This window comes from Patagioenas fasciata, chromosome 1 (assembly GCF_037038585.1).
Source record: "Patagioenas fasciata isolate bPatFas1 chromosome 1, bPatFas1.hap1, whole genome shotgun sequence".
Taxonomy (NCBI): Eukaryota; Metazoa; Chordata; class Aves; order Columbiformes; family Columbidae; genus Patagioenas; species Patagioenas fasciata.
Genome location: NC_092520.1, coordinates 106963391 through 106975973, shown reverse-complemented (window position 1 = coordinate 106975973; position 12583 = coordinate 106963391). Strand labels below are relative to the sequence as shown.

Sequence of the window (12583 nt, the reverse complement as noted above, 5' to 3'; positions counted from 1 at the left end):
TGTATCAGATATTTACACACATCTACCATAATTGCTAGAAAAACATGAACTCTTCCAAGGTTGCTTATAGGGCTACCTTTGAATTCTGATTAATTTACCTATTAAATGCTTTTTCATGTTATTTTTAACAGCTTGATCAAGCAAGCCTCTCTCTTGCATCTCGAGAGGATTACCTAGAAAATACCACAGAAGCTAAATCTGTAAGTATTACCAACTGGAACTCAGAGTAACCATTTTTTCCTTTTGTTTGTGTGTGTCTCTATTGTTGCTTTTGTTTTGTTGAACTTCAAATTGGGAAAGAGTTGTGGCTTGTTTAGATTTAGACTTTTCAGGATATCTTCTATCAGAAAATACCATCACCACCACCACTATGACAGTCTTTCAAAGTTTCTCAAATAAATGTTTTTGTAAGGCTTGGACCCTCTCTTGCTCTTCTTCCCCCTTGGAAGAGGCGTCTAGAATTCATCTAGTCCATCCTCTCTGCTCAAGCAGGGTCAGCTACAGCAAGTTGCCCAGGACAGTATCCAGTGAGGTTTTGAATATCTCCACAAATGAGCACTCTACAACCTCTCTGAGCAACTTGTGCCACCCTCCCTTCCCTCTCAGTTAGTGGAAAAAATGTTTTCATTTGTTCAGATGAAATTTCATGTTTCAGTTTGTGCCAGTGCTGCTTATCCTAATACTAGGCAGCACTGAAAACAATCTGGCTCTCTGCCTTCTTTATTTTCCGTCTATTATGTATGCATACATGGGAATGAAATTCTCCTGAACCTTCTTTAGATGAGCAGTCTTAGCTTTCTCAGCTTCTCAGTGCATGAAGGATGCTCTGGTCCTTTAAACAGCTTTGCTGCCCTGTGCTGAGCCTGCTTCAGTACTGCCATGTCTCTCTTCTACTGGAGAGCCATAAACTGGACCCAGCACTCAACTGTGGCTACACCAGTGCTGAGTAGAGGGGAAGGATCACCTGCCTTGACGTGCTGGCAACAATCTGCCTAATGCAGCCCAGGGTGCTGTTGGTCGCTTTTACTGCAAAGGCACGTTGCAGTTTCATGTTTAACTTGGTGTTCACAATGACCCCCAGGGCTTTTTCTGCAAAGGCTTTAATGTATCAATATTTGACAATGGCAACACCTTTTTCCCCCTTTACCCGATGAAGGTCTGTGGACAGTATCCAGCACATGCAGTCTAAAGCCCAAAGAAAAACACTCCTTGGGTTGTTGGGGGCAAGTAATTGATACTAAGGTTTTGCAGTTTTGCTTCCCTTTTGAGTTTCCTGAGATGTTACTAAGTTTTTTTCAGTCACATCTATCAGACTAGACAATGCCAGAATACAAAGAATTTTGTCTACTAAAAGATTTAAGGTGGAAATGCACTGAGAATTTTTTTTGCTTTTGTTGGACTATAGGCTGATAGGAGTTGATGAGGAGCAATCTGATCCCTCCAAAATCTCTGAAAGATTATGCGGGGAGGGGTGGGGAGCAGAGATAACACAGCAATCGCTACAGTATCATTATGTACAGTGCATTTTGCTAGCATTTGTGTATATATGCTGAGACTAAAATGTGCTTTGTTAGGATAGCATGGAGAGAGCAGAGCACTGAAGCAGGTATGTGTGTTGCAATGCCATGGAAGGAATAAGGGAGGGAGCTCAGCAGAGCATCCCTTTATCTCCCTGTCTTCTCAGCCACTAAGCTTATACTTGTATGCAAGTAATTCTTCAGTCCTACATTGATTACTGTATATGTTTGCATAAAATACTGATGTACACTCATACACATTGTCGAATCCCAGAGTAAGAGCTATAAATATTGTCTAATCCAGAACTGTCATTTGCATTTATGTTCTGTGAACCACAGCAGGTATCTCTGTCTGTCTTGCACAGTAAGTTTACAGTGTTATTTCTCTTCTCCTTGGTGACAGCAAGTATTCAAGTTAAGGAAAGTACAACTTTGGTTTCTAGGGCATGGAAGTACAAAGTACTATACTCCTTGCTACAGCTGGGCACTTCTGGCCTATTGCTACAGCTGTGTTCAACTGCAAATCATTTCACACTTTTTTTTTTTCTTTTCTCTCTCCCTTTTTCTACAGTACCGAGATGCCTTTTTGCAGTTCATGGTTGATACAGCAGTGCTTCTGGGTGCAAACGCTTCACGAGCTGAATCTGATATGAAGTCAGTTCTAAAGCTGGAAGTTAAAATAGCTGAGGTTGGTATTTTAATGTGGGATTGAAGCTAGCTTGTTTTTTTAAATTTTTTTAAAGAAATGCAATCCTGTTGCGAAATGGAAAGTTTTATCAACAGCCTTAGCAATAAAGATTTTTGGAAGCAGAAGGAAAGGGGCAGAACCTGATGAAGAAAAGATGAACTATCTTCCTCCCTTAGTTGTTAAACTGATTATTCTCGGGGTGGGCAGTGGGGAACATGGCTAAATACCCTTTGTCCTTTAAATTGTTATTATTTCTTGATTTTGAGCTGGGGCAGAATCTCTGCTGTACAGCTGTGTTGTGAATACATTACTATTCAAGAAGCAGACCAGACTGATTCTCTGAGGAACAGTCTCAAAGCAGTGCAAGACTGAGGTGGATTATTGACACTTGGTGGTGAGAGGGTGGGGGTTACAGTAGCACCCCAGTTAGCTCCTGAGCTCCTTTCGCCAGCTACCCTGGGAGAGGAGATGAGACACTCTGAGTTTTCATTTAGGGGACCAACTGAACTTAGCAGATTTAAATGACGCTCAGTTCTGACTCATTTAGTTGGAGACATTTTTACCCTTTTGTGGAGCTTAATTTAGGTATTAGGACTGTTGAAGGCTGGAGAAGTATTTCTCATTTCCCATATCCCTGTGTCAGTATGGATACTACAGAAAGCCCACTCTGGGAACTCTGCATCCGTTATTGTTTCTGCTTCTTCCAAAGTGAGATAGAAGAGTTATCCTCAGCGTTGGGAAACCAGCAAAAGTTAGGGCTACAAACTTGACACTGATTTGTAGAACTGCCAGCTGAGCTGAGGATTTCTTCACATCACCAAGGAAAGAAGTTATCTTTCCCACTCTCCCCTGTGAAATGCTGGATCTCCTGTTAACAAAGAAGCACAGGACAGGTGATGCAGCTTCATGACTTTTCCCTGGGTTCTGCTGTTGCCATCTACAGGAGGAAAGGCAATGATGCTTCTTAGTGGTGCTTGTGTGCAGAACTGAAGGCCATCCACAACTGCTGTAAATTAGTGTTTCCATCTCTCTGCTGAAAGGTGTGAAATTTTGTCAAACCTCTAAATAAAACTCCATATTTAGCTTCAGTTACCTAGCCTGGATGGACTAATGAGCAGATACTTTGTTGTGACTCAGTAGACCTGAAAAGCAGGAAATGTTTCTTCTGTTTATTGGTAATGTGATAAGAAGATGCATCAATACTTCTGGTAGCTTTAATGCTTTACTTAATGTTTTACAGAGCTTTAATCCACAAAGTATATAGGTGAAGTTGCCACATAAGATGACATGGATCATGTAACAGCCTTCAGGATCAATACCACTATGCAAAAAGTCATACTTACTCATGGTTACCTAGTTTCCATTTAGTATGAATAATCCTCCTAAAATATATCCAGATATTAGGCGTGAGTCCAGGGACATGGATTGTTGCATGATCCTTAATGAGCACAATGATTTATATCAATATCTTACCATGATTTCAAAGGAGATAGTCCTGTTTGTTACCAGGGCTTTCATTTTATTCATTTTAAGTGAACATGCTTAATGGATAAATTGTCTGCTCAGGAAGAGAGACAGTAAGAATAAAGGGAAGATACTTTGGATATAGGAAGGAGGGGCATGCAACAAGAGAGCTTATGTATAAGGAAGATTTCAAGTAGGTTTGAATTACTGGAGGAAGAGGGAAAGTTTCGAGAGGAAGGGAGCAAACGGACTCAAGAAGAATATAAAGATTTGTCAGATAAATTAAGTCTGCAGAATGGGAGAAGAAAGTAATTTTTTTTTCCTGTACAGCTTGAGCAATAGTACAACCACAAAAACTTACTGGAGAATTTTGGTTGGAGAACTGCCAGCTGTCTGGTTAGTCTGGCGCCAATCTCTGTCCTCTTTAAACTGCAGAGCATACAGTCTGTTGTAAAGGATTTAGCTTAGAATGGGGCTGAAACTGCCACTGGTTATTCTTGTTTCTCTTGAACACTGATAAATTTTTGAGCTGTATCTTGTACTTAGTTTTCTGTTATGAACCATACTGACATCTTGGAATCTGAATGTTCCTTGTCAGTTACGAAAAGACTTGCTTTATATTCAGGATTTCTTTTGCTATGTCCTTGGACTTAGATGCTACAGAAGATCTTGAGGTCTGGCTCCCCTGGTCACCCAGATGAGAGGTCTGGTTGAAACTCTTTCAATTTATGTCTGGCCCATACACCCAGGTTTCCTGCTATGGATGTCAGGATGCTGGCGTAAAACAAGGAGAAACTTGTATGTATCTGGCTCTTGCCTCAGATGGAATCAGGTCATAGTAAGAACATTTTCAAATCCAAGAGATGAGATGTGCTTCCAGCATACCTATCACAGATTTGACATTTTAAACCATGTAGTTTGGAGCTGGCTTCTACCTGATGTGATGGGATAAATAAGTATGAATGGACCAGGTGTGCTTTTCTCTCTTATGAATCAACATTCATTTCCTTAGTGTAATCAGAGCTAAAATTGGTCCAATATGTTCAAAGACGACATGCAGCCCATTAAATTCCCAGTAATGAGTTAAAATACCAATGAACTCTGTTCTATTTCTACTAGTTAAATGCCATCCTCAGAAAGGGAAGTTAATGCCATAAATGCTTGGAAAAGAGCTTTGGAGATATTTCTGCAGTGTAATTATGATGGGCAGTAATGATTTAAGAGCAGGCACCTGCAAGATAATCCTTTGTTTGATTTTTTTCCTTCTCTTTTCTTTTTTTTTCCCTTTCTTTCCGCAGATCATGGTTCCATATGAAAATCGAACAAGTGAGGTGATGTACAATAAAATGAACATATCAGAGCTTAGTGCCATGATTCCACAGGTTGGTTGGAGATAATTACAAAATTATTATCTTAATGTCTGACCTGTAAGATTAAAATTGCCTTTATTATGCAGAGAAGCATGTTGAAGTGATATCATTAGGAACATGTGTACTCAATTATGATATATATTTTTTTAAACACAGTTATGACTTTACTTTTTGAAAACGTGTAATAACAAAATGCAATACTTTCTAAATTTTAATTATTAAAGCTTTGAAACTATCAGTGTCAAAGGTGCAACTTCATGAAGAAATAATCTCTATTCATAATCTTCTTTAACCAGCGTTCTCTTTGTCATTGCAGTTTGACTGGCTGGGATACATCAAGAAGGTCATTGACACCAAGCTCTACCCTGAACTCAAAGATATAGGTCCTTCAGAAAATGTGATTGTCCGTGTTCCCCAGTACTTCAAAGATTTATTCGGGATACTTGAAAATGAAAGGAAAAAGTAAGGATCCTATGATGAATTTACCCACACTTACGAGGGGGCATTAAGTGCTCGGCTTTTCCTGGGTTTTTCAGGTGCTTCAGATATTCTTGGAATCAAATTTCTAGGCAAAAGGTCTGTTTATTTTTGCCTGAATGACAATATAGATATTGGCTTGTGTCTGGAAGGAGAATTTGCTGTTTCTATATATATATATATATATATATATATATATATATATATATATATTTATATTTTTTTTTTTTTTTTTTTACTGAAAACATAGGTTGCAGTAAAACTATTTTTGCAGATGCATTCAGCATCTCTTACTTGTATAGAGTCTTATATCTTGTGAGATCATTTACACCTCTAGAACATAGCTGTAAAATGCAGGTAGCTCAGATTGAACATTATAGATGTGCTTTGCACAGAGAAGCAAGGCAACTTTGGGCAGTGTTATGAAAAAATGTATGTGAAAACAACATCCTGTTTTCGGTCATCATTATTGATGACATCCAAATGATTTCTGTGACAATTTTATCTCTGCTGAGGCCTCTTGCTCAACTTCAAATAAAAACATGTTGTTAGGCTGTTGTCTCCAAAAATCATTCTTTACTGATTGTACAGTGTGGCCACAACTGAATTTACATTTCAGAAAAAAGAAGACTATTTCAGAAGCATTATTCTTACACTATTGCTCTCTGTCTCTAGTGACAGAATGCTTACACTAATACATAGTACCTACAAAAGTAGCACATAGGTCAAACAATAAGAAAAATAAAAGTGATTGATCTCCCTACAGATCATCAAACATCCTTTATAAAATTCAGACAAATATCGTTAGCGTGCCACCAATTTTAATCTGCTGAAGAAAGCCTTCTAAATGGTTTGGACCATCCGTGCTTTGTATCTCAGAAAGTTAGTTATGTCAGTGGGGATAAAGTGGTGTTTAGAGGATACAGGTGCATCAAGACAACATAGAATTAGTTATCCCCTTTATACGAACATGGTTACATGCAAATATATTCTTAACTACAGAGTAAATACCTGGAGGCTTTTTCCATTAGGATCTTGTTCAGTGAAAATCTGGCTCTGCGTGTTCAATAGAAGTGAAACCAGTGCATGTGTCATGGTAGAGGGATGCTGGAGTAAGGATAAGAATGAATGGCAATGCCTCTCTTCAGCAAAGCTCAAGACCAGCTTCCTGATCCCTATGGGCTGGGAGGGGCAAGGGGAGGATGCAAAAGCAACATCTGATTTCGAGTGTCTAGAGGCTGCATATCTTAGAGCTGATAATGATTTAGGCATTTTCTGCTCAGTCTTACTGTAAGAAATTTCCATCATAAAATGTTAGAAATGGCAAGTAGAATGCTGAACTCAACCCAAGCAGACTTCAAGTTCTTGTACATAAAATCCATCCAAACAGTCACTGCATGATAACAAAGATCATGTTTACATATTAGATGATAATGTTCATTACTTAAAATGTCACCATTTGCTCCAGAAATAACCTTGTTATCTGGCCTGAGAAAATTAGGAAATCATCTTAATGTGAACTCCTAACAATGAGGTCTTAACATTTCCCTGTAGGGTGGACTCTGAAAGCTTAACAAGGATATTTTTTTTAGGTAATCTAATTTGTCAGTCTCCATATGATATTTTAAAGGTTAGATTAACGCAAACAACATGAATTTTGTTTGTTACAGTAAATATCTAGATCAATCAAATTCCTAGTAAAACATTCCAAAATTTTTTATTTGCTTCAGTGATTAGAACATGAATTAACTTCTCATCATTTCAGGAGATGCAGTATCATTAGGAGAAGCAGCTGCTTTTACTAAGTTCATATTCTTTCAAGTTACAAATCCTCTATCCCTAAATTACACTTTTATTCCTGTGTCTTGTGTGTCACCTTCACAGATGAGCACTGTGCTCTCACGGGCACTGTTCAAAATGGCACAAAAGGTTGGTTCATGCCCCAGTGAAGTGGCAAAGTACTCTGTGAATTTTGTTTCAAATAGAGGGAAGAATGGAGATAAAATTAAGTCTGGCTACAGGAGCAATTCTGGCTGATGGAGGTGACAAATTGTATGGACTCATAATCATCATATTAAAAACTGCTCCTTTGGAGAACCTGCTAAACAATCTTGAATTGTGAAATCATTCACATGGCAATGTTACTAGAAAATAGCACATTGGCAGGGTGTAGAGTGAATTTAGTAGAATAAGGCTGTTATTTACTTCACAAGCCTGCCACATAGAATCAAGTTACTGTGTGGAGCTTGAAATAAGTGCAGCGGTGTGGTTCAGAGGTCTGTCTGAAATTCCCAGTCCAGGACACTGCTGTGAGTCCAGCCCAGGAGCATGGCTTTCCAGCAAGCTGCCCCAGAAGCTGAATCACTAGCCTGCAGCAGTTTCTGTCAGTCCTGGGCTAGCTAGCATAAGTCATGGCAGGTGTTCATGCTGAAGTCACACCTCCTTCATAAGAAGTCTTCAGGCATTCCTTCAATTTTTTCTTTTAGTGTACTGACATTTTTAAATGGAGTTTATATCTGGTACAGGAAATAGAGGTGTATATTGAAAACATAGATGTAGCCATGATGTAAACAAGATGATGTCAGAGCTCTGGTACAGCTGTACTGTATGAGGGAGGAGATGTGACTGTGCTGGCAGCAGTTGGGAGTCCCATGTATCCCTTCCCTGTTACCTGTGTGCTGGTACTTTGTGTGTGAACCATAAATAGGATACAATAAGTTGTATCCTCATTGGAGATGTTTGCAGCTGTTGTAGGAAGCAGCTTTATAATTCTCATGGATATCAGAATGACTAACTGGTTTCCTTTGCCTTTACCTTACCCCACCTTTGTAGTATGAGACAATTAATAGAGAAATGCTCTGTAATTCCTGCAGCATAAGAGGGATTTTTCTTTAAAGAGGGGTGGGGGCATTAAATCTAATTTCTGGTCTAAACTTGCCTCTGAAAAATTAGTTAGGGGGGAAGCTGCAATAAGTTGACTTGAACTTCTGCCTCTAGCAATAGTGACAGAAGTTTTCCAGTACTTATAATTTGGTTCATGACTCAATTATGAATACAATTTTCAAACATATCTCAAAATTGTAAATGGGATCTTTTTCTTAAAATGTCAATTAATTTATCCATCTATCTCATATTAAATCTGTCCTCTTTAATTGCCATTGTGTCTGATTAAAATATTAGAAAGTTACAGAATTTTATATGAGCAACCTATTTTATTCCCAGGCAGGGCAGAGTATTCTTTAGTAGATATTCATAGTGCTGGTATAATTTTAACTGTCACAACAAACAAGCTGTCCACCACTTCCTTCGGAAGTGTGTCTCACAATAATGGTCACATTGGTTTAGAAAGAGCCTACACTTGTTTCTGTAGCAGTAGTTTTGAAGTTAAAATAGGGAACTATGTACTGCACCCTTCTGAAAGGTTAAAACAACAAATGCTTTGGTTTCATCAGATGAGCAGAGAGGATTTGCATGTTTTGTGTGTGGAATTTTAGTTTATGTGAAGAGGTTAACTTCTCTGAGCTTATTTGTGAAAGTGGGGTGAAAATTACCCCAAGATATGCACTGAAGGCTTTTAATAACAAAAAGTGTCAGTTTTTAAGCCAAATTAAGAGGACCAATTGATTTTAAGTTTGTATAATTAGTCAAGAATATAAAATGATCATCCACCTAGTAGGTAAACAAATTCAGATAGAATATTATTTTGTGTTTTGTTTTTTGTTTTTTTTTTTTTTTTTTAAAACAGAATAAAGAACACTGCCCTTCAAACAAACAGCAACAAAACCCATCAACTTTTCTCCCCCTTGGCTTCCCCAGAAAATAAACATACCTCTGGGTACCTGCCTGTTCTTTTATGCATCACATGTGTCAGTGGATTCTGGCGTGATCGCAATCAGGAATTATTTCAGTCTCATCAGACAGCTTGGGTTTCGGACTTGTCAGCCTTCTATTCCTTCCCAAATTAAAACAAACCTCAACTAACTGTGGGATATTTCTTGAAACTGGCAGCTGCCTTTGTTACTTATGCATGATACAAAAGTTTAATTCCTGTTGATATCAGTGTCTTTGAATAAGTCACTTTTTTGAGACTCATCTCTTACAAATTTAAATCTTTCATTCACTATCAATGTGACAGGTTCCCCAACTCAAACATAAGGACAAACAATGCTGGATGAGAATAAGCAGCACACATAAGCAAGAATTGGTTCTTTTTGTAGCAGTTAAGTACTGAATTGTAACAAATAATTGGTTTATGATAGTAGTCTATTTAGCTGAGGTTTTTTTACCTAAGACTTTTGATCAAAATTAGACCTTCAAACCTTTTAATCTGCAGGACTTGCGTAAATATTGTTTTAGATCCACAGAGTAGTTACTGCAAAAGCAGGGATGCTATTCAGCTGTGTTGAAATACTTGAGGTAGGTAGTTGTGAGTCATTTAGAAAACCAGTGAGAGCTGACCACTTTAAGGGTGGCTCAGTTGCCACTGGGTGAGGAAATTCTACATTGTCAGAAATGTGTTAGGGGAAATTCAATACTTTGTGGTATTTATTAGGTTGGAATAAATTTTTTATGACCCTAAGCATTATCTCAAAATGGTTTGATCATCTAAGAAGTGCTAAGTGTTTTGGCTTTTGTAACATGCACTGCATTATAAACGTAAATTATTAATGCTAAAAAGCTTTTTCAGATAGGTTTTATGATTATTGTGAGGATTTTTGTGTACTATATGATGTATCTGTATACTAAAAGACAGAGTATGCACAAGGTTATGTGACATGTCTAAAGTTACACCAAGTTGCGTTTGATGGATTCAGACATGAGTGCCGAGGAAATGAAATGGGAGAAAGATTTTACACTAATGCTTTGTAAAATACCCTCTCCACAGTTAGAGAGATGAGGAGGAGTATAAAAGGCAGGACTTATAAATCACAGCAACTCTCTACTCCCCAGTAGAAGTTGCCACTGGCTGGAAAGACTACAAAGGCTAGTGGGTAGCAGGTACCTGCCTTTGAGGTGACAGTTGGCCTGAAATCACACCCTCAGGTTTTCTTGACTGAAACAAGTTGGCCATACTTCTGACCTATAAGCACATGAAGACTTAACTGATGAGAAGCACAGGCTTTGCCCAGGCTGTGACAGATGCACAACTGCTCTGCAAGTTCACATGGTATGCACACTTGTGCTAGCTTCAGTTCATCTGGAGCAGCCTGCAGGAACAGCGAAATCCATCAGTGTTGCAGAGCACTTACCTTCCCTGACCGCTTGACACTAGGCCTGACCAGACTGGTCTCCAGTGCATGTCTCAACCAGCTTGTGGAGAGCACACAGTCACCTATCTGCTCTTGGTGTAGTGTGTGTCCCACCTGGATGTGTGCATGCTGGTGGAGTTATGGGTTGTCACGTGCTCAGTCTCTAATTACAGAATCACAGAATGTTAGGCATTGGAAGGGCCCTCAAAAGATCACCTAGTCCAATCCCCCTGCTGGAGCAGAAACACCTGGTGAGGCTGCACAGGAAGGTGTCCAGGCAGGCTTTGAATGTCTCCAGAGAAGGAGACTCCACAACCCCCCTGGGCAGCCTGTTCCAGTGCTCTGTCACCCTCACTGAGAAGAAGTTTCTTCTCAAATTTAAGTGGAACCTCTTGTGTTCCAGTTTGAACTCATTGCCCCTTGTATTACCATTGGTTGTCACTGAGAAGAGCCTGGGTCCATCCTCATGACACTCACCCTTTATATATTTGTAAACATTAATAAGGTCATCCCTCAGTCTCCTCTTCTCCAAGCTAAAGAGACCCAGCTCCCTCAGCCTTTGCTTGTAAGAGAGATGTTCCACTCCCTTAATCATCTTTGTTGCCCTGCGCTGGACTCTATCCAGCAGTTCCCTGTCCTTTTGGAACTGAGGGTCTGAGAACTGGACACAATATTCCAGATGTGGTCTCACCAGGGCAGAGCAGAGGGGAAGGAGAACCTTTCTTGACCTATAGACACTAATAGACAATACATAGCTATAGCTTGTCTTGAACTTCTCCATTCTCACCTCTTTATCATCTCCCCAGCCAAGTGACCAAGAATATAAGCTTGCAGAAAAAATGTATCTTGAGCTGGAGTCTTTGTATGGGTGGACTGGACCTTAGTTAGAGGCAAAACTCAAGTTATGGCTTGGGCAAAGCCATAACTGCGTGAACTGCTGTGAAGACAAGATGCCCACAAAGTGTGTTTAAAATCTATTATGATTCAGAGGGGACAGTATGGGATGTGTCCATGAATGAAAGTGGTGGAGTGCCACTGTAGGAACAGCTATGCTGCTCCACAACTATGGCAATGGGAAGCTGCAGAAATTGGATTTTTAGAGAAGGGAGTTGTTCAGATGGTCCATAACAGCATTTTGACTGCAGAGGAACAATTTTCATCCCTGTGGAGAAGTCTGTGGCCTACCCAAAATGTTACATATATCCCAATGTAGAGCAAACAACTTTTGGATATCAATAGCTTTAGAGCAATGACTATCCTTGAAAAACATGTAGTCTGTAAGACAAGATAAGAATAATACTTTTAGGCCATCACTGACCTTGTTATGAGAGTGTTTGAAGTTGAATTTCACAATGTAACTTTACCTCATACAGCCACTGCGGAGCATGGAGAGAGCTCAGTCTAGACTAGATAAATCCTCTAGTCAAGTGCTTGAAGCTTTAGAAAAGGAGCATGGATGTCAGGTCTCCTGGGAAGTTTGAGCAAGTTCTTCCTGGATCTTTCAGCCTCAGTTCTTGTAAGATTCTTGTTACTGAGACTTCCCTTTTTTTCTGGTATTTCAATTATCCATCTGCAAAATGAGAGTGATAGTACTTAAATAACTCTGTGGGTAGTAAGAACTTCTTCTAAAAGCATATTGATAACTTCTAATGAAAGATACAAATATGAGATAAGGGTAGTATATATGGGACAGGCTGTTATCTATTCGGTTTCATAGTTACAATTTATGTGTCCTACTAATGAGGAGAGATAACATTCACTTTGATTTACAAAAGAAAAATCAGTCATTTTCTTATCTCTGGATAGAACCTTTATCCA

The 12583-nt window shown here is 39.1% G+C and overlaps 1 protein-coding gene across 1 annotated transcript in view; it reads left to right on the top strand.

Annotated features, from left to right (window-relative positions):
* PHEX (phosphate regulating endopeptidase X-linked) overlaps window positions 1-12583 on the top strand; it is a 108067-nt gene that overhangs the window by 29876 nt on the left and 65608 nt on the right. Inside the window, exons 6-9 of the mRNA XM_065858813.2 lie at window positions 132-200; window positions 2089-2205; window positions 4968-5051; window positions 5356-5501. Coding sequence (XP_065714885.1) covers window positions 132-200; window positions 2089-2205; window positions 4968-5051; window positions 5356-5501 — 416 coding nt within the window. The remainder of the gene's footprint in view (window positions 1-131; window positions 201-2088; window positions 2206-4967; window positions 5052-5355; window positions 5502-12583) is intronic.